Genomic DNA, 27,707 nt, shown 5'->3' with positions numbered 1-27,707 from the left:
TGCATCGTTTGTAAATACCGTTATAGTGGGCCGAATTTCGCGCGATTTTATTTCAGAAAGTATGAAGTTTTTGCGTGAAACTACGCGATGCGAATTATAATGGGCGCGAGAGAACGTACGAAACGCCCATCCTTAAAATTCACCAGATACCTATACTCATACCAATGTTAATGTGAGTATAGATCTCGTGTGTCTTTGCTATAAGTTGATCGTGTGAATTAGTGAATTCGATGATTCGCTTCTCTAGTACCTACCTACTTACGTTAGTGGTACGATATGCCATACTGTATAAACATCAGAGAAAATTGAAGCCTGAACCACAATCCCTCTTCCCATCTAACATAACTCGAATGTGGAAGGAATAACATGGTGATTCCATATCCGTACTTCCATTTTTAAAATTTTCAAGTCATGCTCCTGAGGGTGCCTACGTGTGGATTCATTAAGACCCTTCTCACTGAATTCATGAAAACCAGAATAGTTTGATACCTAGCTAATTAGTTAGGTACCGCAACAATCAATTTAAGAAGTTTAAAATAAGATACCAGTTTAAAAACCAAATTGCAGGTTTCTAGCTCAACTGGGAAAATTCCGATGTTTCTTCCGGGCTTAGTGGTTGTGAAATTCAAGAATTTTATTACATGGAGAGCCTGTTGCTTGGTCTCTCTTTCCTCTTTCCCCTGTTCTGATTATTTTTCACTTGCACATGGGGGCTCGATAGGGTATGCTTCTCTTCCATTTTCGTCTTTCAAATTGCCTGTTCCTTTTCATACACAACTGTTCGCTTTTATCCATGGATAATTTTTCAAAACTTTCTTCCTGCTAATGATACGAAAAAAATTGAAAATTCCTTTTGATAAGAAAACAAAAAAAAAGTGTTGAGCGTAATTTTTTTACGAAAGAGAATTGCTTTTGACTTGTATTTATTTTACTTTCGAAGCAAAAAAATTCAATGTTATTTGAAAATCTTGGTGTAGGATGGTGAGCGGCAGCGGAACAGGTGAAGTAATTTAAACAATCACTCGAACTTTTCAACTCCCTGAATAATTTTTTTCACCAGAGGGAATTTCATTTACTTAGTGTTGAATTTTCTTTCACTTTGACCTGGTTGGTACTTTTCTTCTTTGAGAGACTAAGGAGTTTGGAACACTGGTAAATTTCTCGCCTGTAGTTGTAAATTCTCTTGCCTGTTGTTTTTCTTTAGACCATTTTTGATTTTATTGATGGAACTTGAATAACGTATCATTCATTTTTACAAACACGAAAGGATAAAAGTTCTTGAATAAATTTTGTGCCATAGAATCCTCCTACACCATCTCATTTTCTATACCTACCTACCAATAGTCCAATAACTTTGGGAACGATTAATTATTTGAGTAAATTCGACATGCCTAATTATTAGTTGAAAATTTGATCATATGGAAAATAACATTCAAATATTATATAGGCGTGCAAATGTATGTATTATTGACAAAAAAAGGAGCTCATTTGAGAGCGATTTATGGTTTTATGTAAATTAGGTTTTTTGTCGAGCACGTTATCTTTTGGTTAGCTATACCCGTACGTATGGGTCTTTTCAGGGTCTATATTTTGGTGTAAATTTTAAAAGCATATTTTGACGGGTAATTTGTGTTCAATAAATAAATATCATTTGTAAAGGATGAAAAACAGCTTATGGCATTGGCGGATTTACAATTCGAGGTAATTTTGACTTTTCGATGCGCGTGACAAGATGCTGTGAAATATAAATGAGACAGAGACACACATTTCAACTTTGTGTCGAATCGACGATGTAGTTAATTTGCGTTTTGGTTATACCTGAATGAGATACAACTGGATAGACTACTACATCAGTATAGGTATACTGTGTTACAGAGAGGGTGGTATAATATTGTATTGTATTTACGAGTAGGTAAGCGCGGTAAGAGCGGAAACGCATCAAGTTTACGTTGTTTCGTAATCAAATATAAAATTTATAGCGAGCTTTTTATGAAGTTCTGATGCCGGTTTACATCGCTGAGTGCAGTTTACGTAGTAACCATATCAGAAAGAAAGAACACGTAGCAAATATATTTCACCGATGGCACCCTCTTCTCATTCTTCATCGTTTAGCCTTACTCCAGGGGCTGCTTTCTGTACGTTCGTTCGCACACGCGTTTACCAGTTATATACGAAGAATTAATTTCAAGCCATTAAATTTTTGCCTATCTGTAAACGATAAATAATTAAAAACATTTTTCCATGTTTACCAACGAATAAAAGTCTAGATATTTTTTCCAAGTTGTAGAAGTACGTGCGCCAGTTAAACGACCATTTCGTTCGATCATCGCCTATACTCTTCTCTGCGGTGTTGTATGTAGTACGTACGTAATACGTATGTCTTCGAATTCGTTCTTTCATCTTGTGCCTTGGCAATTCGCGTATACGTACTTCGATTTGTTCGCGAAATTCGAGACGAAAATTACCCCGGTTTTAGTTCGCATTTCGATCCATTCGTTTGAACATGATTAATGAACGTTTACATGTCGTCGTCTGATGTCTGTGAAATATTCATTCGTGAGTGTGTGTCTGTCTGTGTGTGTAGAATACACGTTGCGAGTTTGTTCAACAGCGATGATATTGAACCCGTAGGTAATATGTACCTATTGAAAGTTTTCAATGTACCTACTCTTCAGATTAGATAAATCTCACAGATCTGCATGGTGGACATTCGTAGAATTAGGATTAATCCACGTAGTGGGCCTGTATTACCAGCATGAAATTTAATTGGGTAGATGCGTTGCCCTCCTCCTCCCTCTCCTCAGTTCAATATACTTTCCTGCTATTTTTGAGTAACTTGACTGAATACTTTTTTCAACTTTTATGATATTATTTTTTCCGTTTGCACCTCAAAGTTATCAAGGCTACGTTATACATACTTGTTGCTTGTTTTGTTCAAATACCTATTTACAAAGTCATCACTTTCTGAAACCTGTAAGAAAAAATCAAAATTTTGAAATTTCAACTTGAAAATGAGAACATTTTTCGAAATTGAATAGATTTTGATGCAGTTTACTGTGAAAAGTTTATTCCCCTTAAATTCAACAGTTCATAACTGTGTTTTGTTTTTTAAAAAAATTGTCACCAGCAGTAAATAAGTGGGCAGTGGGGTAAGAATATTTCCTTTAACCTTTGAAAGGTCACAAAAAAATTTAAAACATCCCAAGAAAGGCTTGCTCTTTTACAATTTTAAAAGTATTAATTATTTTTGTTGGTGAATTCATTAGGTGTGTTTAATGTTTTTTTTTCATCAAAGACGCATGGTTTTTCATCTCGAAGCAAAACTTTTCCAAAATTTTCTTTATCTATTAAATGGGTGAATTTGTCAAACCTCTTTTTTTTTTAGTTTACGATAATGTTTTGATTTTTTTTTCTTGAGAAATCATTACCGTGTAAAAAATTGAACACCTCCCTTCACGCTTTCAAGATCTATTTCCATTCAAAGAAAAATTATGATACCTAATTGATACGTTACGGAATAAATAAATAAATGAAAAGAAATAAGTACCTAAGGCTAAAAATAATAAATTTTGAAAAGCATCGTATACCTTTCTTTTGTACTTTTTGTGATACCTAGTTAAATAGTTGTTTTTGTGTGCATTCGTGAGAAAATCAGTTCATAGAAAAATGACTTACGTGATTTAATAAATTGTTTCAATTTTTAAAAAACACAAAAATTGAAATTTCGAAAAAAATTTTGATAATTTATTAAAGTAGAGTGGGGTAATTGCAAAGCACTATTATTTGATTAGTGACACTTTGAGAGGGCGCTGTGAGAAGACTATTGCACGAATGAAGCTGAAATGTGTACCACTTATACTTCAGGGGGTTCTCTATCAATGGTGAAATTTTGATACAATTTGGTCCACAAATCCTGGAGAAAATTGCAATTTGAAAATTTGAAAATCGACTTTTGCATTTACCCCATGTTGGAATAAATGCAAAAGTGAGCGATATTTTTTTTATTTTTTCATTTTTTTTGTGCATTTTCAACACACTCACTGTATTCTACGTGTAATTTGCTAACTTTTGATATATTCGTGGTCTTGATTCGGTTAAAAATTCAATGACTTTTCCACTTGCCAAAAAATTTTTTAGGAGAGTGAAAAAATGTTGAAAAATTATTTTTTTTAAAACTCGCTAAAATGAACAAAAAATCAACTATTGATCATTTCTGATGTTTTTTATGTAAAAAACTTGTCATAGAAATACATTTTTCGTCAAATATATTAGTAAAACATTAAAATGGAGCAATCATTTTAAAATTCAGTAGAACTGTTAATCTTTTCTCTAACGTGTAACTCATCATGTGACCGTGGAAGTTTATTTTTTTTTGTAACTTTGAACCATTTTCAAGTTATTAAGGGCAAAAAAATATTTGTGGTAAATGCAAAAATGAAAAAAAAATCGTTTTTGGAATTACCTCGAGTCGACTTTTTCTGGGGTAGTTAAAAAACGCAATTTACGGCCTAAATTTTTAAAAAATTTCAAATTGCGGTATCTTGCCTTAAACTTTAATCCATCATGACCCTAAATCGTGAAAATTCCAGATAAATTGACAGTTTTTTCTATTTCACATGCATTTTATAAAAAAACACCTCTCACTTTATTTATGAGTGGTTTCAACATGCTTTGATAAAAGTGTTTGCTACGGAGCGACATGTTGAACCCCGCGAGTTGTGACCAGGTGAATATGTCGGTAAAGGTTGTTGCTTCGACACCCCCTAGTTGGCACAACCAGAAAATTGATATTTTTTGCATGAGGTCACAATTTTGCAATTACCCCACTCTACCTTATTTTAATGTAAAGTGAGTTAAAAGAAAGAATTATTTGGTAGGTGTACACGGTTTGTTTAACTTGACCGTAAAAAAAAAAAAAAAACATTGAAATGATGAAAATTTGCTGCAGTTAGCCAGGTAACTATCTACCTACTGGACAGTTTTTTTTTCGAGAATTTTTTCAATTTCCAACAAAGTCCCAGTATCTTAGTTCGTTTTAAGCTCTTGATAAAGGTGTACGTTGGTCACCGAAACATCGAATACGTATTTTTAAATGTAAATAAAGTATGTCGTTCACGTTAAAATTTGTCTTATGTGTTTTCTTTTATGTGGTTTGTGACCCTTGTTAGACCTGACGAAGTTCGCTGTTTTCAATTTTTTGGAAAACCTCGATAGAAAATAATGAGCTTTGCCGTCAGATGCTTAGTTAGGTATACCCAGAAACAGCTCATAAATGTTGCTATATTGCTTAGTAGGTCAGTAGGTAGATATAGATCTATTGTATAGGTATATCCTAAGAAATTAGGAGCAAAGAAGTGTTAATACGGCTGTACAAAATTCCTGTTTAATATTTCGGTATCGTATTATAACAAAATAACGAGCTATAAATAACCGTTACATTTACAACAGCCAAAACAAACACTAGTGAATTTCATCGGCAAACATTTTACTTGAGTTTCTACGATAGCGAAAGGCTCGAAAATTAACGAACAGAGCAGTATACTTTGTCGTATCGTATTTCAAACTCGCACAAATGATATAAGTAACAAAAAAGTTGATGTTTACTGCGTACAAACTATGATCTAAGAAAATAGTTTAAGTTTCGTTTGTTTTTATGACATGGATAAGCCACAAAAGCAAATTCCCTATTTTCCATGTGTATAAGTAGGTTCGCTATGTAGTATATGCTTCATACGTGTAATATATACAAAACAAATATTATCAAACCATTTTCTCTCATTAACTCGTCCACTTATCAAAACACACAGAAGAAATTATCGAATGACCTGCGTTCGTGGTTCGCAGTTTCCATAAACTGTTTCGCCTACGTTGTATAGTGTATAGTGTCGATTTCGCATTGTCAACAAAATACTGTAATCTGAAATTTTTCCAAATGGCCCAAGGACAGATTTGTTTTGTTTTTTTCGATGTGAAAGGAAAGAAAAATGATATTAAAAAGTAAACATTCTGAATTTCCGATTTGGTGGAAAATTTGTTAATATTATAGGTAGGTATAAATAAAACTTTCCTCGCCAGATCTTTCGTTTTCATCTGTTTAACCAATTGACTTATTTAGATTTGGAAAAAAATAAGTGAATACAAAATTCGTATACTTAAGTATCTTCCAATTTAACCCAGCTCGAAAACCCATTTTGAAAAATTTGACAGTTCTGAAAAATTTATACATACTCAACGTACCTATACCAATACCTACTCAATTCGACTTCAAAATAAATAAAATTGTATATTATAAAAAAAAAAAGAAAAAAAAACGCAGAATATGCAATAATTCGGATTTATAGCAAACAAATTTAATTTCTAAAAATAAAATGACTCAAAAAAACAATGCAAAGAAAACAATAGACCTTGTATAGGTATTTATAATCGCAATTCTGACAGACTAAAAATATAGACGTTTGTGTTTCATGTTATATTCATTCATTTTTAATACCGAGAATCCATCTATATGTATCTGAAAATAAATATGAGATGAAATGATGAGAAAATAGATATAACTATATGTACTCAAAATGGCTAAGTTTTTTATTATTTATTTTATTCTGTGTTTTGGTGCCACGAAAACACATCAAGAAATGAGAAGGGGGCTTTCTTCTTTCAGGTTGAAGACCCACACATAGTGCAGGGGAAGAAATGAATAAGTAAAAGAAAGAAAAGAAAGAAAGAAAGGAAAAAGAATAAGAAAACGCTGTTTATTAAAAGGCAGCAATGGAAGTTTTCATCGGATGGTATAACATTTACACAAAGTATATATTTTTTGAGTTATTTCGTTTAGCGGAAAGCTGAAGATTATAGTATAGCGAAATATCAAACGATATAAAAAAAATAAGAAATACGAAGACACACACGCTTGCCCATCAAATTTGTAAACTTGTCAAGTTTTCTTAATAAAGCACATGAACCGTCAACGATAAGTTCAATTTTTGTCAATGATAATAATAATAAAACGGCCCGCAGCATGATTTTTCGTACCGAATCTCGAACGCGAAATTAGAGAAGGCGAGGAAAAAAATTCTCCGGTTATGAAAGAGAGTAAGTATAACACGTTTGATGCGGAAAACTAGTCAACTTTGATGTCGAACAAAGCTACTTTAAACCATGTCGAATACAAAAGTTGAAGTTTATTCATGCGTGTGACCCTAGGAATAAAACTGTCCATCTGACAATGTTTGAAAGAAAGCTTCAATCCGATGTTGGAAGTTTTCCATTTTTCATTTTCATTTAGCTTACACTCGTATGTGCAGCTACAGCTATAGCTTAGCTACCTTTCTTCGCCGACAAAAATTAAAAATTGAATTTTCTCGCTTTTTTCTTCGCCATTAGTTGCTCGTATACCTACGTATGTTTTTCTAACTGAAGGGGTTTTATTGACAGTAATATGTCTCGCGCGTTGTCGTTAAATGATGAATGTTCCATCACACTGATACATGATACATATGTATCAGCTTCGGTAGGTACATACTTGTATCCTTATTGCATACAAAATTGTCAGGTTATTGAGATTTGATTAATTCAAATGACGAGCGATTCAAATGTAAATAAACCTTAATTAATTATTTCGATGTAGTCTGCGTTAGTGAATTTGTATGTAATATGCATTCAACTGCCTACCTATATAGGTAGGTACAAGTAGGTACGTAACTGTTACTAAACGTATCGAATGTGCAATGTAGTTTTTTGGGAAACTGTCAGGTGTCGGCTGAGGATTCGTAACACATTAGCCAATTTGAGTCGATTTTAAAAAAGCATATTCGTGTATAATCAAATGTTTCATTCCTAATTTTTAGGTCATTCCCATTGAATAGGTACCTATACGTTGATGCCTATCTATTATGTTATTAATAAAATGAACGAAATATAATAAATAGGCGTCTATGTAACGATACGAATAACATCGTACCAGAAGTATATGTTTAAACTTGTGATTTATAAAATCTGTTGCTCTATTTGCGTACCTATCTTCATTTTCAATAAAACATATTTTTTCTGTCTCGTCGTATGCGGAAAATTCTATCCGCGTATATGTAGAAAATTTAATATATAAAGTGTTTGTTTTATTTCATTTTTATCTTCTTGTCACGCTATTCCACTTGGTATACCCATAGACGAAGTATATACCGATCGTGTAATGCTAGTCCTCTCTATTATATCTACAGGCGTAGGTAGGATGAGGATTGTGTATGTTATGTATAGGATGTTACTCCTATTTCAGTATTGAAAGTAAAAACGTCATTTTTTTTCCTATCCAGCAGTTTTTTTGTTGTTTGGTACCTAATGTAAATGATTTCACATTCAGTTTTACATATTAACTTATCTAAAAAAATGATTAAATCGTATTGACTGGAGCAGAAAAAACGCACCTACCTGGCTACCTATACCTACCAACCTACCTATTTTTTAGAAAAAGCGTGATTAAGTAAATAGGTATTACAAGGTTATAAAGAGATATTCCTTTTAGTACGAAAAAAAATATCAAAAGAATATCCAAATATAACATGTAGATATCTACTATCTATCTAATTACCCACATTCAAAATTTTGTTTCTGTTTACGAATTTCAAAATGAAGGATTGAGTTGGGATAAAAAACTTAAATTTGATTTTTACTCGATTTTTGATTTTCGGAATTGATGATTGGTAACAGTTTTATCCCCTTCTAAAACTTTTGCTGCATTTTAGAATTTTAAATTTTAGAAAAATTTGATATCTACTTACCTGTTTTGCTTTAAATATGCCTAATGAAAATTCTCATTTTATATGCTGAATTGACTGTTTTGGTAAGCTGTATCATCTACCTAGGCTATTCATTGATCAAAAATGCTATGTAGGTACAAAATTATATGTAAGTATTTTATTTCTCATTTTATTTTTTACGGTTCCTTCATCACCAAAGGTGGGGGGAGGGTTATCAAAATTGACTTTTTTTCACTTTTTCACCTTCCGTCAACCTAGGATAACCGGTCAACGGACCATCAGCCAAACGACAGTCCGGTATCTTCGTACTCCTGTGGGTCTGTCCCTTCCGAAAACGTAGATTTTTCGCTGTTTAAAATGACATTTAAAAAAATTCCACAGCTCCCAGCCTATAATGATACCGAATGAAATTTTTTAAATAGGTCTCTCATTGTTTTTTGATACCTACTACCTACTCGTATGTTGAATTTTTCAAGTGGGTTTTATCATCAATTTTATTTCTTGAACTCGATTTCACCTAAATAAGCGCGTACTCTATAGTTGCGAGGGATCAACCAAACAAATAGAATAAATACCTACCTACAGCTTCAAAAACGAGAAAAACAAGCTTTCCAATGAAATATTTGTTTTTTTAGTCCATCTTTACAACTACGGAATATTTTGCAATAAAAGAAAAATTGCAAAATACGAAGTTTGTTAATCTTTTTTTCATGCACTTATGTGGGTAGGTTCTAGGTACCTGCGAATTTCAAAATTAAGTACAATATAACTGATCCGGGCAACTTATACCCCTTGGCAACTTCGCTCACATTATGTGTCTGTATGTATTTAGTTAGGTAGGTAGTCAATTAGTTAGAATTATCACGCAGTCCCGTTATACAACGTACTTTTTGCCCCAATTTACAAAATGTTGGTGATTAGTTCCCACAATATTTACTGTCAGCCATCCTTCATAAATGTTTACCATTGGAGTTCTTTGCACTTTAGATAAATGTACATTTTGTGTAACAGACTTCAAAATAACAGTTGGTCTAGTTTGAAGTATATGTACTTATACCATAATATCTATGACCTTCCTATAGTCAAAATAATCGTTGACATTTATTCCAACGTTAAGATTTATATGATTTCGGTATCGTTTGTGAGATAAGATTCTTACTCCACAGTAAAATTAAAATACTTAAAGGTAAAATAGTTGACTAAAAATTTATGTTTTTGGAATCTTTTTTATTCGTAAATTGGCGATGATTAAAGGTGCCAAAAATTTAGGATAGCCAAAAATTGGTATTTCAACATGTTAAATATTAATCTCGTTACGACTTTTTGGGACTTATTTGAAACAAAGCCAGCAACAACGTATAATGTATAAAAATTTCTTACGGTTCAACTTATAGGTATTATATAAAACGAAACGCGTATACGTATTCGAAAGTAGGTATGTGATTTTAGTAAAGAAACATTATTTTAATGATGTGTTTATTTTTGTGTTTCAGACGTTGTCTGTTATGATTCAGTACATTTGGATCTTTCTACTGTTTGGTAAGTATTTATTTCCCAATATTAGTTGCTAAATACCAAAGTTCGAGTATTATTTAGAAAATAAACAAATGCATGTTTCTACATTATGAATTAAATACACCTAATAACTACGTGCATTTTTTTTTCACGATTCTGCATTAATTTATCGAAGTAAAAACTGAACTAACCTACTCGTATTTACAAGGTATTAAGGACGTTTCATATACAGGTGTCTAGGGTGTGGTGTAGTAAATGACCATTTAAATCATCGTCAAACAAACACCGCTATGCGTTGTAACAGTTATAATTGTGTTATTTAATTTCACGAATAAATGCGTTCTGCGAAATTAATCGCCTTTTTTCCTTTGGGAAAATATCGGAAGCGAAATAGGTTAGGTACGCAGTAGCGGTGATTGTTTTTCACTTTCCCCTCAAAGTTATATGTATTTGGGAAGATGGTCGGGTAGGCTGAAAATTGCATCTACACTTAAAAAATACGTGCCTTCCCTTTACTCTTGTTCAACAAAATTTTCAATCCCTCCTCATATGCTATTAAATTTTGAGGGTTTTTTTTTGTGAAGTGTAGGGCTAGGAATACATCATTTTCCTGAACATTATCGATGAAATTAACTCGTAGAATGTATTTAAAAATAATCATTTAAATGAAGGAATTAATATCTACTTATCCTCTTTTTTCATTCACGGGACCTTTTTTTAAATTAATATTTCGACAACAGATAAATGTATGGGGGCTTCTTTCTTGAAGGATGCATGTATGTAAAATCGTCAATTTTTATGATAGGTAAGTAATATGTAGTTCATTTCTCTTTTCAGAGGGGGGAGGCAAACAATTTCGGTTCAGCTATTATTATCCTCTCCCCATCCTAAAAATATATTATAATATATGTACTTAGATACCTAAATGTCCGTTATGGTACTGAAAAGGACAAATTTTCATCTTTTCTTCCTTTTCTGAAATGTTTGAAAAATTCTGTATTTTCGTACCTATTTGTGGCGAACCAATTTAATGTTCTCTAACTGTCAGAAATCTTGGAATGCAAGAATTTGCACCTTCTTCTGAAAATTAAAACAGAAAGTACTGAAAAATCTGCAATTTGAAGAAAAAATTGGAGTTTATTATAGGTACGTCTGTTATTCAATTATTTATGAACTTTCTGTTACCGTAGCTATTTAAGATTCTTGTATCAAACTATACAAGAAATTGGAAGTTTACAGTGTATGCATGTTTGCTAAATTTTGAAGTTCTGCAAAAATAGTGAAAGTTAAGAGGGAAAGGCTGAAAAATTGGTGAAAGCTCCGGCATTTTTATTTGGGAATTCCATTTAAAACTATGGTGGTAATTTGTAGGTAGGTGAATAATTTGTGATTTTGAACTTTCGTGTGGTGATACTTATCTACTATCTTCTTATTCTTGTGATGATTGCCTGACATAGGAAATAATGTTATGGAAAAATTATATCCCCATTGCAGAAAATTATTTTAAATAGTTGGAAATTCCATTCGATAAATTGAGGAAAACTTTTTTTTCAAAATATTGAAATAAAATTTTTTTTAATTCTTTGTTTTTGAAAATAAGTTGATATAGTTAAAGCAGTAGAAAGAGGGGTAGGTGAAAAGGGTAATAATTACTGGGTATAAGAATTCTAGAAAATATCTCCTAAGGGGTGAAAATTTCCTAGTACCTAGTTACCTATGAGTAGGCAACGAGACTCTCTGTCTGACTTTAACAACACAAGAAAACCAAGTCGTAATCCATAGAATAAATCACGACACAATGATTCATACACCTTTATTATTGATGTGATTAATAATAAAATTACAATACTAATCTATATTCTAACTCAAAAAAGCTCAACATAGGTAGGTGCAAATGCTCCACTGTGTCAAGTAGATCACCATTTAATCGCGATATAATTACAATTAAATATTTTCGGAGTGTGTTTCAACACTTACCCAACTGTTTGCGTTAATTACCTCTTCGGAGGCTCACTTAAACTAGGCCCATTGGTAATTATGATTAATCTCCCAAGTTCACATTAAAACTGGGTACACACTTCCATGGTTTACTAATGGGAGGTGATCCAAAATACCATAAATCGCGACGATCTATATGATAATTTCGATTTACATTTGAGAAATACATTTTATCCAAATTAAATGGAGAATAATAAAATAAAAGTGAAGAGGCACACAGCCTTGAATAAATCACAGTGGTGACCACAGTACTGAGAGCCTGAGATCTTGTACAGGTAGTGCATGAAGAAGATATTTTTCCGATCCTGGTCCAGACCTAGGATCAGAGAATTTAGCACATAACCTTGCATCCCAATAACCACCATAGGCAGTCAAGGCATGTCCGCTCATCACAAAGTAAGTACTTGAATGAAGGATTGAGAAAATGTTGAATACTAATTGATCAGAATTCCAAATGAATACATACCTAGAAATATTTTCTTAGACCGCCAAAGATGACACCGAAAAATTTTTTCTGAAAATTTGATTGAGAACGACCCTTACAAATTAAATTCTAAAAATCTACAATTTGAAGTTAGATTGAAATAAGAAGGTCTTGCTCATGATCATACATACCTACTGTTTTTTTTTTTTTTTTTTTTTTTTTTTAGTAAATGTGAAAAAAGTGGTGTAGGGAAGGGACAGATGATGAGGCAATTTGACCGGAGCCTCAATTTACTGGAGAGTCTGGGAAATGAAAAGCCTGAGGGGAATCACAAATTATCAATGATTCCGGTGTTCAACTTTCAGAATTTACTGGAAAATATTGGTTTCTACTTTTAATTTTTTTAAAAACAATTCTCAAGGACCGTGTATCGAAATAGCATTTGCTGTGGGTTGTTCTTGGATCTTGGCGGCTCAGGCAGTGAATTTTAGCAAAGTCGTAAAGGTGATGATTCTGTGATGGTGTTTTGATTTTTTTTCGAAAACGCACCCACTTTGAATGAAAATCAATACACGAATGTTTTCAATTTCTCTGAAATTGCATTAGGTACCAGGTACCTATATGATGTATGTACCTATCCGACTATGGAAACTGCCAAAGATGAGAATTAATAACAAAAATAGCAACTTCACCATTTTGCAAATGTTAAGGGTTGAAGTAGCGTCCATAATTTCTCTGATTTTAAAAGTACACCATTTCAGACCTTTTTTGTTTGTGTTCAAAGTTTTTGATTGGTATAGTGATTACTTTTGAATGATGCTCTCAGCATATACATATACCCACTCACCTGAAATTTACCACCGAAAACAACACCAACAACAACAATAGCAACAACAATGATAAAATTTGACTCGGATTAAATATGTACCTAGATGTAAAATCAACGCAATCGCATGTACCGTACCTATTTCAATGCTAATTGAATAGACTAGCTTTTTCCTATCTTGTTTTTGTTCTATTTTATGTTCGGTCGGAGGTAAATAGAATGATGGCGATTGTATGGCGCATGCATAAGAAAGGCATTTAATGAACGAGCAAATTCGTTAAATACCGTTTGACAGGTTACGCAATTATTGCAAATAAATATTGTACCCTTTAGGTCGTGCGATACGTTCTTTACAAGCACCATACAGAACCCTTGGCGCAATAAAAATAATTTATGTACGCGTATATATTGCAGAATCGACAAACCAAACAACAGTATAACTACATAGTACCTATATACCAAAGTACAGTAGGTATATTAAAAATGGTGAAGAATTTTCTCATTTATTCGCGTACGTATACCTACTCGTATGTACGTATACGAATACGAGCTGTAGGTACATGTACGTATAGTTACACACTTTTTTTCTCTTTTTTACTATTATTTGTAAGACGACGAAAGAAAAAAGAAAAAACGCTGAATATTTTATCAATCATGTTGAGTTAGGGTGTATGGTGAAGTCACGTTGGTTGTAGAAATTTAGTTATTTATAATAGACGATGTGTATGTTTAGATGTAAGTATCGCGTAAACGAATTATCATATTTCTTGTTCATAGTCTTTTGCTTGTAAACTACCACTTTGTCGGTGAAGAAAACTACTTTTTCAACGCTACGCTATGTGTAAGTCGAGCTTTTTCAAAAAGGTGTTATTTTTCCGTTTTACTACCAATAAAACGCACACTCTTCATCTTATTTATTTATTTTTTTTAAGCGGTTGGGGAAAAAAAGAGGAAGTGGCTTTCCATAACATTTTCTTGTTCCTTGGTTTGTTCATGTTCACACATCCTCGTATTAATACAATGTTAGGATTTTATTCTTTTTTCTTTTTTTCCGTTCCGTGTATTTAGGTAGGTATCTTCTTGCTAAATAAAAACCACCCCTAAAGTGAGCCTTGTGTATACAAACAAAATAAAGCAATGTAAAAAAAAAAAAAATGAAAGAAAAACAGGAGAGCGAATTTTACCTAAGTGAAAAGACATTTTGGGTTTTTATATTTTTCTCAATTATTATTTTGATGATTATTACGTAGTCGCGCGTGGGGGTGCAATGCGTAAGATGTTATAACGTTTTGCAATTGGTAGGTAAGGTAAGGTAGGTAGGTGTTGTATAGTATCGTTAAAAAAATGGCAAGATTTTCGAGTAATTTTACCATTCTAAACGCATACGGTTAAATTTAAGCTTTATAATGACGCCTGCGAGAAGCTGGCTTTTTACTTTTACGTGCACTTATTTAAGCTAAATTAACGCTTTTCGCCAGACACGGTTGAAGTGTGGTCGTGCAGTGCAATACTGTAAATTGGCATTTTGAAAAACGAAGGCAACTTTTAATGATTTCTTTGTCGGATGAATTTTAAATTATAGGAAATAAAAAGCTAGTGCACCGCTGTACGTACTACTCGGCGGAAAATTATAACGAGTTTGTAAACGAATCTGTTGACTTGAATATTTTAAAAACTTTTCGCTAAAAACAATGGCATGCTATACGCGTAAACATGTTTAATTCATTCGATCTAAAGGGGTGGATTAGTTTTTTGCGATTTTTTTTTTGGTTTTTGCTTTTTTTGTGTGTGTCTGTAACCGAGTGTGCTGGCTTGCGTGGCATTATAATCTTTTAATGTTACTCTGTCGTCTTCAGTTTTGGTTAAATTTCGCCGAAAACTTTCTTTTTCGAACGATAGAACCGAAAGAAATAATCGCTGGCTGGTTTTGACTTGATAACGCGGATCTATAGGTATATATTATACACCTTTATTGCGTCGATTATTATCCCGGTTGAATTTTTCGTATAAGTTACGACTTGTGGTATCTTTTGTTTTAGGAAATTTCGCAACGTTATCGGCTTCGATTTACAAATAGGTACTTATAGAGTATAGGTACCTACCTACCTTTCGAGAGAGATTTTGCTGCGTATATATATGTAGTAAAGGAATATGGCAGCGAGGCACGAAAAACGTATAAGTATTAAGAGAATCGCGTGCCTTACGTCCTTATTAAGGAGAAATTTTTTCCGTTCTACTTATTGTTAGGTATCTACATGTGTAGGTTAAGGTACTCGATGCTGAGAAGATTTTTTCGCTTTCAACTTGTAGATACGGTGAACGAAACTGATGAAAAGAAAGTCGTTTCGAGAGTTTTCGAGCTTTTACGCAACTTAATCCTTTTTCGGTTAGTAAAGTTTAAACGAACAATTAAGAAATAGCTAATGTTACGATGTAGTGAAAAGTAGAAGAGGCTGGATTAACAGCTTGGACAGATATTAGTGGCTTTTAGAAGGCCAAACTGATGCAATTCTCGTTCTCTCGGAACAATTATTGTTTTAATAAAACTAGATTTCTAAAATTTATTTTCACGATTTGACACATTTGTTTGGTGATAGGTATTAATGCACAAAAAATATATGGCGAAACTGGAATGAAATTTCTTGCGTTGAAAATTTAAGCAATTGGAGGAATAAAAGAGGAGCTAGGTAAATGACGTGTTAATTTCAGTTTCTCATCTTGATTTTTTTTAACCTTGTCGACAAATTTTGTTTTTCATTACTTAAACAGAGAAAAGTATGTTTCACTGTCAATTATGATCATTTTTACGCTCATTTGTCAGAATTTTATGCTTACAATTTTAGACTCAAGTTCAACTTGTATTTTCTGGAAAAAATTTGATAGAAATAGCGAAATATTTTCGTTGTTTGATTTTTTTTTTTTTTGGACAGAAACGACAAAGTTTTCAAAAATCAAACTTGATAATTATTAGGTATACTTAGCTGGATAACTCTCAAAAAGTGGTAAATTTTGTGTCCACAGCAAATTTCTCAATGGTTTTAGCATGATTTTTTTTTGTTTTTTTTTTCGTCCATACAAGCATCATTTCATTCACATTTTACACTTGATATTGAGCTGTTCAGCCCCCCCTATTTGGTGTACATTCGACTTTATACCCCAAATGTCCTTCGACTTGCCTGTCTCATACCATGTTTTTGAAAATAAATGTTATAAAGTGTTATAGAATCCTTTTTTTTTTTTTTTTTTTTTTTTTGGAAAAATTAACACATTCTCATTATATATCATAAAACACGAAGGTATATTATTGTGCAAATTGCAATCTCAATAAGTGCATAGGAAGCTCACATTTCACATTTGAAAACTGTCTCACAGTTTTTGCACCAATTTTAAAGCAATTTTTAATTATTTTTGCTGACTTCCAAATCCAACATTTTTTTCTGGCGAGTGGCTGCACTGGTTCACTGTTCTCATAGAAATGTTACCCCGCACCGTTTTTTTAAAAACCTACGTAACAACTTGTTCTGAACGCATTAATCTGTGAAGTTTTGATGTGTGGAAAAAAATGTGTCCTTTGGCTTGCGTTTTTATTTACCCTGATGAAACTGCCAAAAACGATTATTGAGAAAGGGAAGTTATTCTACGTGATAAGCACACATTTATTACGTGTTAAAAATCAAATAATGTCCAATAAGTAAGGCTAGAAACGAAAAAACGTTGAGATGGTCTTTCGGCTTGTCCAGCGCTCATTTGTCCTTCGACTTGGCCAAATTTCAGACAGCTGTACTTTTGTCGCGCTAGTCGAGATATTACACGATAATACAAGCAAAATTTGACATTTCCCCTCCCCACGCCTCACCCTCCATCACTACAAGAAAAATAACTCCAGATTCGAATTCTACGACCTCGAAAACATATCAATCGACATAATTATTACACATCTGTGAGTGTCGAATCCTAATTATCACCGTTTTAAGGGGGCCAGGGCCCACTGTGAGGGGGGGATTGAATTGAGGCCAACACTAGAAAAGGGATCCGGGACACCTATACAAATGATTCCCTCTTGAAATTTTCCAAAAAAATGATTTTTGTTTTTCAAAATTATGCATATCAAAATTGACCTTCTTTTTTGAGAATTACCCAGCTGCATGGTTACATATGTATTTCATGAAAAAAAATTTGAGCATAATCGAAAAACTCATTCTCCCTCCTTCACCTTCCAGGTTCCGAGATTTGTGACATTGCATATCTTGTTGTTGTTGTTTTGTTTGGGTATTTCTTGTTTTTCAAAAGTACGATCTATTTTTATTTTGTAGATAATGGTAACTTATTCTTCAATTTGAAAACTGCGAATTGAATTGAACTTGAAATAACAAACTCCTGGTCAGTAGTACGCTTTGACCACACACTTTAAGGCACCTTTATCATTTGACCCGAAAATGATGAACTCGCGTTCATATATTTTTATTAGAAATAAAATGTGAAGCATTTATTCATATTTTCCAAGGTCTTTTTCACGTTTAACAAATCGATTCAGTTCAGTGTTTAGTGGATGCACAGATTCTTTAGTTTATAACTCGATGAATGTCTGCGAAGAGTATATGATTTCACTTCACTTTGATGGGTTATTGGAAGAAACGACATTTTTGCGAATCGTTCGAGCATGAAAAGTATTTTTACTTTGTACGATGTATGTAAGGTAAGATTGGTGTTTGGAAATTCGAACGTTTATAAAATATCAATAACAACAAAATTTGAATTGACGGTGAAAAGTGTCGAACGTTTCAAGTATCATAGTAGGTACACATCCATAGATGAAATGAGATTATTACGATCGATGTGCACAGACAAAAATATCCACGTTTATTTCCAGTAGTAAAAAAACAAGAAAACTGAGACGTTGTTAGGCCTGTTTGAAAGTATAGGTATGTACATAGGTACCTTCATCTATATAAACAAGCCTTGCGTATAAACCTGTCTGTTTATTTGTGAATTTTTTTAAAAACAAGGGGTAAGTAAGTGTGATAAAATAAAGGGAACATAAAATGGCCGATTCTGTAGGCTTCCAAGAGTCATCAACTCATTGTTTCTATAAATAGATCGAATGCAAATGCGCCTAGAATATGTAAGTGACCGACCTTTTGCAGTATTAGTCTCGGTGTAAAAACATAAAGAACGAGTATTTAACGTTTGTGAATTCATTTGAGCGAATAATTACTCATACAACAGTAAAACTGCGTTGACTACTACGAATTTAATCTACTGCTGCATTTCTTAAAAAGCAAAGCCAACTAGACATTTGCTATTTCTGTATCATTTACATTGCAAACTAATTCTTGAAGAGTTTAATCTTGTAAGTAAAAAGGCGACGGAGAAAAAAAATTAAAGGAATTCCTTATTATTCAAAGAAAACATTCAAGAATGAGATTAATTTTTTGTTGCCGTCTTCATTACTGAATTTAATTCGTAACGTTTAAAGATCAAACTCGCTTGCAGCAGTAGGACTTTCTTGAATTGTACTAGTACCTACTATCTCTTGTAGTATGAAACAGAATTCATTCAGCTCGTATAAAAACGGTAAGCTGGGTTGTAATGAAATACTCCAAGGATTCGAATCGTACGAAAAGGCCACCAGTTAATCGAGTTTATCGCTGGCGATATAAAAATTTTGACAGCGATAAGAGTAAATTGTGAACTATAGCGAAGAAGTTGTCAGAAAAGTTATATTGAACGGTTAGATTGCTCGAATCGAGTAAACATTGTAGCTTTGAAGTACCTACTCTGCTTTGTTATAAGGTGGCCAGTTAGGGTGTTCATTTTGACGCGAATGTTCATGAGCCAAATTATGGACAAATGAGCGCCGTTGTATCGTTGCTTTTACTTGGAATTGAAAGTCTTTTATATTTTAACAAAAGGTAGGTATCATGAAAATCAAAAATTGGGAATTTTGCGAGTTAGGTATTATTTTTTTCAAGCGTCCAGTGGTGGCCGGTTTACACTCTAATTAAAATTGAATGTCATTGAGAGGAGAGGAGGTTCAAAAAATTTCCCTCGATTCCTTTTAATCTCATTCACTACTACTTTCAACATCATTGCATGTTAATTTCAAAAAGGAGTGCAAAGTGCAAACAGTTATAGCAATCGTCCATGTTGATATAAAAGATGTAGGTTATAAAAAATTGCATAACCAGTTCGCCGTAAAAAAAAACGAAACGTTTATCAGCGTACGGTCAAACATAGGTTCGTGTAAATGATTATATTCCTGCGATTTTTGAAAATATCGGCATTCTTAAGTATTAAAGACTGCAGTACGATTATTCATTCGTGAAATATATAATTATTATTTTTCGACATGTTTTGATAATAAATTAGAACATTTTTTAATTTTATTAAAAACAAAAGAACCATTGCGAATAAGGAACTTCTTTAAATGAAATTTTAGTTTTACGAGATAATTAGCGGTTTGTCTGGTTGTACAAAATAACGAAATCGTTATTTGTTAAATGGTAATGCTTTATAAATGTTTTTAAATGAGACGCAGAAAATTCGATTATATCTATCTTTGTTTATTCAGGCAAATTTGCCGGATTTCTGAAATGCTTATGTGTACCCGAAGTTTCCTTTTAAGTACCCCTTTGCGATTTGAAAACTACTTCCGAATTCCGTATATGTTGAAAACACCCATTGTAAGTATAAAAAATTTATTTTAACCCATTTAAACAGAATTTCACGAGCGCGAAAAATAGTACATCGCTCGGAGTACACATACAATACTATAGTTTGGTGTAGGTATTGTACTTATTTCGTGAAACATACTAAACACAATGTAGGTAAGTACATAGGTAGAGGTACCTATAGATGTAGATATTTATACATTCGATGACTTTTTCCCCTTCGGATTAATTTTGGAGGCAAAATTCTTCTCTAGACGAATTTAACTTGTATTCCGTATCAATCAGTGGTTTACCTATACATATTGTCTATGATGGTTGCAATTTTCATTTTTTTTTCTCTCTTTCGTTTGTAAAGAAATGTGACTAGAATATTTTCATTTCTTTGCTACGTAAAATCGATAAAAACGAATAAATTTTTTTCCAATAATTTTATCGTGTTCAGAGTAGTTTTTGGTGAAATGGTGTTTTACCTACGAAGAGTGTTTGGTATTGCAATTATTATGCTTCAATGATGTAATTAGGCCTAATACCTGATAAAAAATTAAAGATTGGTATCATTTTTAATGTTCAAAAAGTTTTTCGTCTTTGATCTCTATAATTATAGGCAGGTGGAAATACGTACTTAATCTCGTAATTTTTAGATTCCTCAATTCGTGATTTTCTTCCTTTGCAAAATTGAGACATGGGTATTGAAAAAGTGTCGGTATAGATTTAATTTGAGAAATGAATTAGGTTTAAAATGGTACGTTCAATAAAGTATTGCCTACCTATGTACATATTTCAAATGATAAATGGCTCACCTTGATTTTTATAGTTTTGAAGAGACACGGTGAGTGAAAGGATGTACTTTTTAAAACAGTTACACGATATTTGAGTAATTTTTTAGAATTTCAGAAGTTATAGGTACTATTGCAAAAAAATTTCGGTTCACTACGTTCATCATAGTCGCTATGGCATCATGGGTAGAATCACTCAATGTAACTGGCTAATTTTCAAAACGGGGCTTTCTTATCAGAGATTTTGGTCATAATTCAATGTAATTTTATTTTCAAGTGTCATTATTATTATTCATGTCGGTAAATTGGAAGAAAATACGGCTACACAACGTAAAAAATGAACCAAAACGGAACTTTAAGAAAATTAAAGCCTGAGAGCTCTATATGGAACTCAAAATAAAATCGTTCCAGTTTTGAAGTGTGCTCAAAGGTGCAAAGTTTGAAGGATATTCATTATGGTCCGGATAATCAAAAATGAGTTTTTCAAATAAGTGCTCGAAGCATGCAAAAATTAGCTGCCTATTTTGAAAGTGCAAGCGTTTGTAAAAAAAAAAAAAAACGATTTAGATAAAATTTGCAACATTAAAAAGGTCAGAAGTGACAACAGGCCAATCCCACTGTATCATTTGGACTTTTGTTCCTCCTTCCATCCTCTTTCTTCCCTGATAGTGAAATGTATATTGGCGTTCTAAAAATTGACTTTTGGCAGGAAAATTTTCAATTTCAATTAGGTATGATGACTTTTTTCACAGGCAAGTCAGATAAAAGAAAAAATAAGACATTTAATTGGAAAAATTGTATTTTCAGACAGAAAATCGAAGTTTACAATAGGTATTTTCCATTTGTTGGCCCTTTTAATAATTTTTTTCTTGGGTTTTTTTCATAAGAATAAGCACTTAATGGATTTTTCTTTTTTAATATCGTTAGGTATTTACCTTCATCTGAACTTGTAAACATCTCATGCTTCCCTGAAATGAAGGCGAGAGGCTGCGTGCGTTCATTGACTTGACAAATCGAGCAACAGAAGAATAAGAAATGACAAATGAAATTACCGTATTATAAATCGTTCATACCTAATGAAAAAAAAAAAAAAAAAAAACGGTATCTTGAAGAAAATGCATTAATTGTCTCAATTCGAACGAGATACCCTGCTAATGAAATCGTTTATATTGATTTTGTAAAATTCCTTCATTTGTGTAATCGAATTAATATCGTTGAAAATGGCTAACTCGGTGTAAATGGAGTTCGCAATCCGCATTTATTAGTATGTTTGTATGCCATGGAGAGAAATTGTCGAAAAAAGACATATCAATTCATGGATATTGCGAAAAATAAATGAGACTGTGTGTTCGCCTTCGCGTCTTTTGGTTGGTGCATGTTGCCGCTGCTCGAATAAGGAAAATCGACAACAAAACTGCTCATATCTGTAGCTAGAGACGCAAAATGCAGTGTTGTTTTTAAAATCGTCGATTTTATTTTGCCACTTTTAAACATTAATATAGTATAGAAAGGGTAATGGGGCGACGGATATCCTGCTTTCAATTTCCCAAAATACGAGAGTACGCGTATGAAAGCTCTCGTCTTTGAATGACAACAACGACTGCGGCTTTCAATATTGCGTGTTCGTGGGTAATGAAATGCGATGATTGCGATAAACCTTTTGATTCGAAAGTAGGGGAAAAAATTAAAAAAGCGCACGTGTATCTGTCAATTTTTTAACTTCCACGCATGCAGATATTTCGTTTACCGCTCGTTAAAAAATGTAAGGAAATGTTTATTTACACGTTAACTGCTGTTTGGCGATTAACAAGCCAGACTTTTCAAAATGTCGTTCTACTTTGGCGGCGACCTTGCGCGCAATTATAAAATCATGAGCCATCTTCATTACTCGGGCTTTGGTCCAAAAGACACGAGCCCGCCTTGACGTTAACGGTTTATTTTTAGTCATTAGCGAACTACCAGCTAACCAGTTAATGTTTGTTTTCTGCTATTGAAAAGTTCATACCAATATTTTAAAACAGAATCATAACCGAAGTTTTATAATTTTTTTAATAATTTCCTCAAAGTTCACTACACCAAAACCTTTGGTAAAAAAAAATCACGTTTAAATATTCAAAAAAAAAAAAAAAAATTAAACGAAACGCTATACTAGTGCTTTTGATCTGTAAGAAATTGTATATGGCTTTCTTTTTCATAATCTGTGAAAGCGATTTTACTAAATAAAAAAGTGATATTTTTGATTGAACATTTCAGTCGGATCGGAAGTCTCTACCCGAAGTCGTTAATTTATATTCACCCTTGTTTACCCTGCTTTTCGTATTCTTTCCTCCCTTCGAAAAAAAAATCATTTTACTCGTGCGAGTAAGTATTTGAATTAATTATTGTACCTCGTTTTCTATAGCAAAGGAAAACGATAGATGTTGTATAACTTTCGATGTAATTTTTTTTTTTTTTTTTTGGAGATATGAAAAAAATAATAATTTGAAGAAAACGATTTTTTCTTACATTTGTTCGAGGGTAGCATAATTGATCTTTTTAAATGAAAAAGTTCCAGATGTTGACTTTTTTTCTTGCTGTCTCGTCGATTTATTCTTCGTACTAAATTTTATTTAATATTTCGTTTTAAAATGAAATGAATTAGTTATTGGGGATTTTTTGATTAATATTTTAACGGAATGCAGTTTCAATATCATGTGATTCTGGTAGGTATAGATCCTTCTGAAAAATTGAATACCTACATCTTCCTATACCTATACCTAGATAAATTGCTGCATTTTGATGTTAGTGTGTAATTTATATTGTGTATGTAGGCCTGCTTATATAGGTAAATATTACGAGATATGAATTAGTTTTTATTAAATTAAATTAATCTATGTACACTTATCTTGGTTTGTAATCCTTTAATTTGTCTCAATTTTGATAATCATCCTCGACGGTATAAAAATGATTACTCTTCATTTGTCCATATACCTAAGTATAAGTGAATAACCGCACAATCGTAAGTGTGCCCTCTATTTTTATTTTTTACCTCGAAACTAATGCCACATTTTTCAAGCTTTAACCGCTGTATATTTTCTGGTAAAGAGATTTTATTCGTTCCATAACGTTGAAAAATTCGTTGAAATTTACGTATATTTTCAAACTCATTTATTATTTCATTTTTGAAGTGATGTTGAATTGCCTTACTTTTTCCTAAGTTGCGAATAAAATATACAGAAGAAAAATGTTGACCATCAGATGGCAAGGCTTTTTGCTAAATTCATTCCATTCGTATTACGTAGGTACCTGCTTGACGGAAAATTTTTGATGTCTGGGTTTTTTTAATGTATAAACTAGGAAAATGAATATTTAAATATTGTTTTCTTTGTGCAACATATGTAGGTATTTATTTATTGAGATGAAAAATTTTCTAATTGAGAATCACGATGACTAAAAATCAAAATCATAAGTTCCACGTAGGTAAGTATCTCCACCTTCCTATAATTTACGTTAGGGAATCGAATTCAAAGTATTTATATCTACGTAAGTAAATATTTTCATTTGTGTGCCTTACAATTAAAAATGAATATCTGAATATTAGGTATATAATTGGATGAGAAGTTCGCCATAATTACGTAATAGACCTTTCAGTTCGTTAGGCGGTTTCAAAAATAAAGTTTGAAGTTTATACTCGTTAATTTGAACAAATCGCATTTAATTCATTTATTCTTTCTCAAGTTTTCTAAATAGTAGGTGATTCTTACCTCGTTCTTTAAACTTATATCCGTTGAATTTCTTCGCTATTGCGGCACATCTGACTTTCATGCTGAAGCCGAAGGGTGAAATGTGAAAGTGAAGAAGAAAGGGACCTAAGAACAATGAATACAGCATGTATACTGTATAACTATTACGGTATAAATTGTACGAATGATTTAGTCGTCTTGAAATGAACTGTGGATTATGGAGTAGGTAGGTATGAACCAAGATTTCAAAATTTCAAATAATGGTCTTCTTTATTTACGGTTTTAAAGAGAGGGAGAGGGAAAAGATACAAGCTGTGATATCACTGATATATCTAAAGTTTATTGTTTTAATTATGGGGGGGGGATGCATCCTATTGATAGATCAAATCATGAAGCATTTTCTGAAGACGTCATTTAAAAAACAATCACAGTCTTCAATGTTACTTGAAACTTCACACCAATCACCTCTGAAAAAAATTGAATTTCAAGTTTCAAGTGATTCTAACAATTTTGGCAACGATGCATTCATTAATTGATCATTATAGATCACATTTTGTTTCATCGACAATTTCGCCCAAAGGTGCGCTATGGAATATTTTTAAAAATATTCCACTGCGTGCGTAGAGTTCAGAATTGTTATTCAACTACCAACATTGTGGAGAAAAGTTTAGGTTGGAAAGTAATTTAGTGTATCTTTGGTTCTTCATTATTTTTGTTTAAAACTTTAGGTAGGTACCTATTTGAAGAAAAAAAGAGAATAAGGAAAAAAGAAAAGAAATAAGTATGACATCTGAGCCTAAATATTCCATTTTCAAAGTGAATAAGTGGCACTAAAGTGTAACTTGATATGGGTGGATACAGGCATTTTCAGCATGGAAATTGGTACAAAAATCTACACCATGAAAAAAGCTTTGAAAAAAATCGACTATGCTTGATGAACTGATAAATCATACCTAATATGAAGATTAGAAAGTACCTATACTTGCTGGATATGTATAATCTGCTGGCTTTTTAACCGCGTGGAATAGAGATCGATTTTCTGATGAATTTATTTGAGTTTACTGCATCTATGATCGCGTATTCATCTAGGTAAACCGAAAAAAAAACATAATAATATCATGTTACTCCGAGTGGGAGAATACTCAGAAAAAGTTCAAACCTTCTAACCGTACTGGAGGCTGAGTCAGGAGTCCTCAAACTAGGCTAATTTTTTGTTTCTTTAGAACAGTGTCACGAATGCAATATCTAGAGAATCATTCTTTATAGCTGAAAAAAACAATTTTTTTGCTAGAAAAAGTCTATATTCAATATCCATGAGCATTAGAAGTAAAATTTAAGTACCACCTAGAATTTCTCTCAACGTACGAGTTGAGTAAAAAAATTTCCTGCAACGTGCTCACTTTTTCAAAAAACCTCTCAAAATGTAAGAATACATTTTCCACTGATATCTTATCGATCACTGATCGCAGCCATCGCAGGTACTGCTTTGGCTGATGATGTATTTATACATACTCTTGTCAATTATTAGCTTTGGCTGGTTCACAAAATTGTTCGGTTGGTTAGAATACCTCCCTTGTTAATGAAAACCACGTTGGATGTCAAAGGTGTAGAATGAATTGCGTAACCAGTTCGCCTTAAAAATTAGTGAGTTGATGTTTTTCTCTTTCCAATGTAAAATTTGATTGCGTTGTTGAGCTACAGAAATTGACGAAATAAGAATCATAAAAATGGGTAATTCTCAGAAAAAAGGTCAATTTTGATGTGCATAATTTTGAAAAATAAAAATCATTTTTTTGGAAAATTTCAAGTGGGAATCATTTGTATAGGTGTCCCAGATCCCTGTTCTAGTGTTGGCCTCAATTCAATCCCCCCCCACTGTGGACCCCGGCCCCCCTAAAACAGCGATAATTAGGATTCGACCCTCATCGATGTGTAATATGTCGATTGATATGTTTTCGAGGTCGTAGAATTCGAATCTGGAGTTATTTTTTATGTAGAGGTGGAGGGTGAGGCGTGGGGAGGGGGAAAATGTCAAATTTTGCTTATATTATCGTGTAATATGTCAATTTATGTTTTTCAGGCCGCAAAGTTCGAATCTGGACTTATTTTTATGGTAGGGGTAGAGGTGAGGTGTGGGGAGGGAGAAAATTTCAAATTTTGCTTGTTTTATCGTGTAATATGTCGACTAGCGCGATAAAAGTACAGCTGTCTGAAATTTGGCCAAGTCGAAGGACAAATGGGCACTGGACAAGCCGAAGGACAATCTCAACGTTTTTTAGTTTCTAGCCTTACCTACTGGACATTATTCGATTTTTAACACGTAATAAATGTGTACTTATCATGTAGAATAACTTCCCTTTCTCAATTATGGTTTTTGGCGGGTTCATCAGGGTAAATAAAAAGGCAAGCCGAAGGACACCAATTTTGCGAAATATCATATTTTCAGAGACAAGTACGATCAGAACGAGCCATTGCGTAGGTTATGAGAATAACATTGCGGGGTAACATTTTTATGAAGACAGTGAACCAGTGCAGCCACTCACCAGAAAAAAATATTGGATTGGGAAGCTACCAAAAATAATTGAAAATTGCTCTAAAATTTGCGCAAAAAGTGTGTGACAGTTTTCAAATGTGAAATGTCAGCTTCCTATGGACTTATTCCAATTGCAATTTGCACAATAATGGACCTTCGTGTTCTATGATAATGAGAACGTGCCAATTTTCCCCCAAAAAAATGAAGTTCATGACACTTTATAACATTCATTTTCAAAAACATGGTGTGTGACAGCCAAGTCGAAGGACATTTGGGGTATAAAATCGAATGTACACCAATGAAAGGAGGGGCTAAAAATTTCAATACAATATGTGAAATGTGTGGGGGATGATCCTTGAATGGACCAAAAAAAAAAAAAAAATTCATGCTAAAACCTTTGAGAAATTTGCCATGTACACGATTTTTACCTTTTTCTGAGAATTACCCAGATACACCATTTACATGCGTGCCTATTATACTCGTGTTGTTTGC

At 32.8% G+C, this 27,707-nt stretch overlaps 1 protein-coding gene across 1 annotated transcript in view; it reads left to right on the top strand.

The window, feature by feature from the left end:
- Neto (Neuropilin and tolloid-like) overlaps positions 1-27,707 on the top strand; it is a 117,397-nt gene that overhangs the window by 51,964 nt on the left and 37,726 nt on the right. The window contains exon 2 of the mRNA XM_065356898.1: positions 10,244-10,289. Within this exon, the coding sequence (XP_065212970.1) occupies positions 10,256-10,289 (34 nt within the window). The 5' untranslated portion in view covers positions 10,244-10,255. The remainder of the gene's footprint in view (positions 1-10,243; positions 10,290-27,707) is intronic.

Source organism: Planococcus citri, chromosome 3 (assembly GCF_950023065.1).
Source record: "Planococcus citri chromosome 3, ihPlaCitr1.1, whole genome shotgun sequence".
Classification (NCBI taxonomy): domain Eukaryota; kingdom Metazoa; phylum Arthropoda; class Insecta; order Hemiptera; family Pseudococcidae; genus Planococcus; species Planococcus citri.
This window is presented reverse-complemented; position numbering and strand designations above follow the sequence as displayed.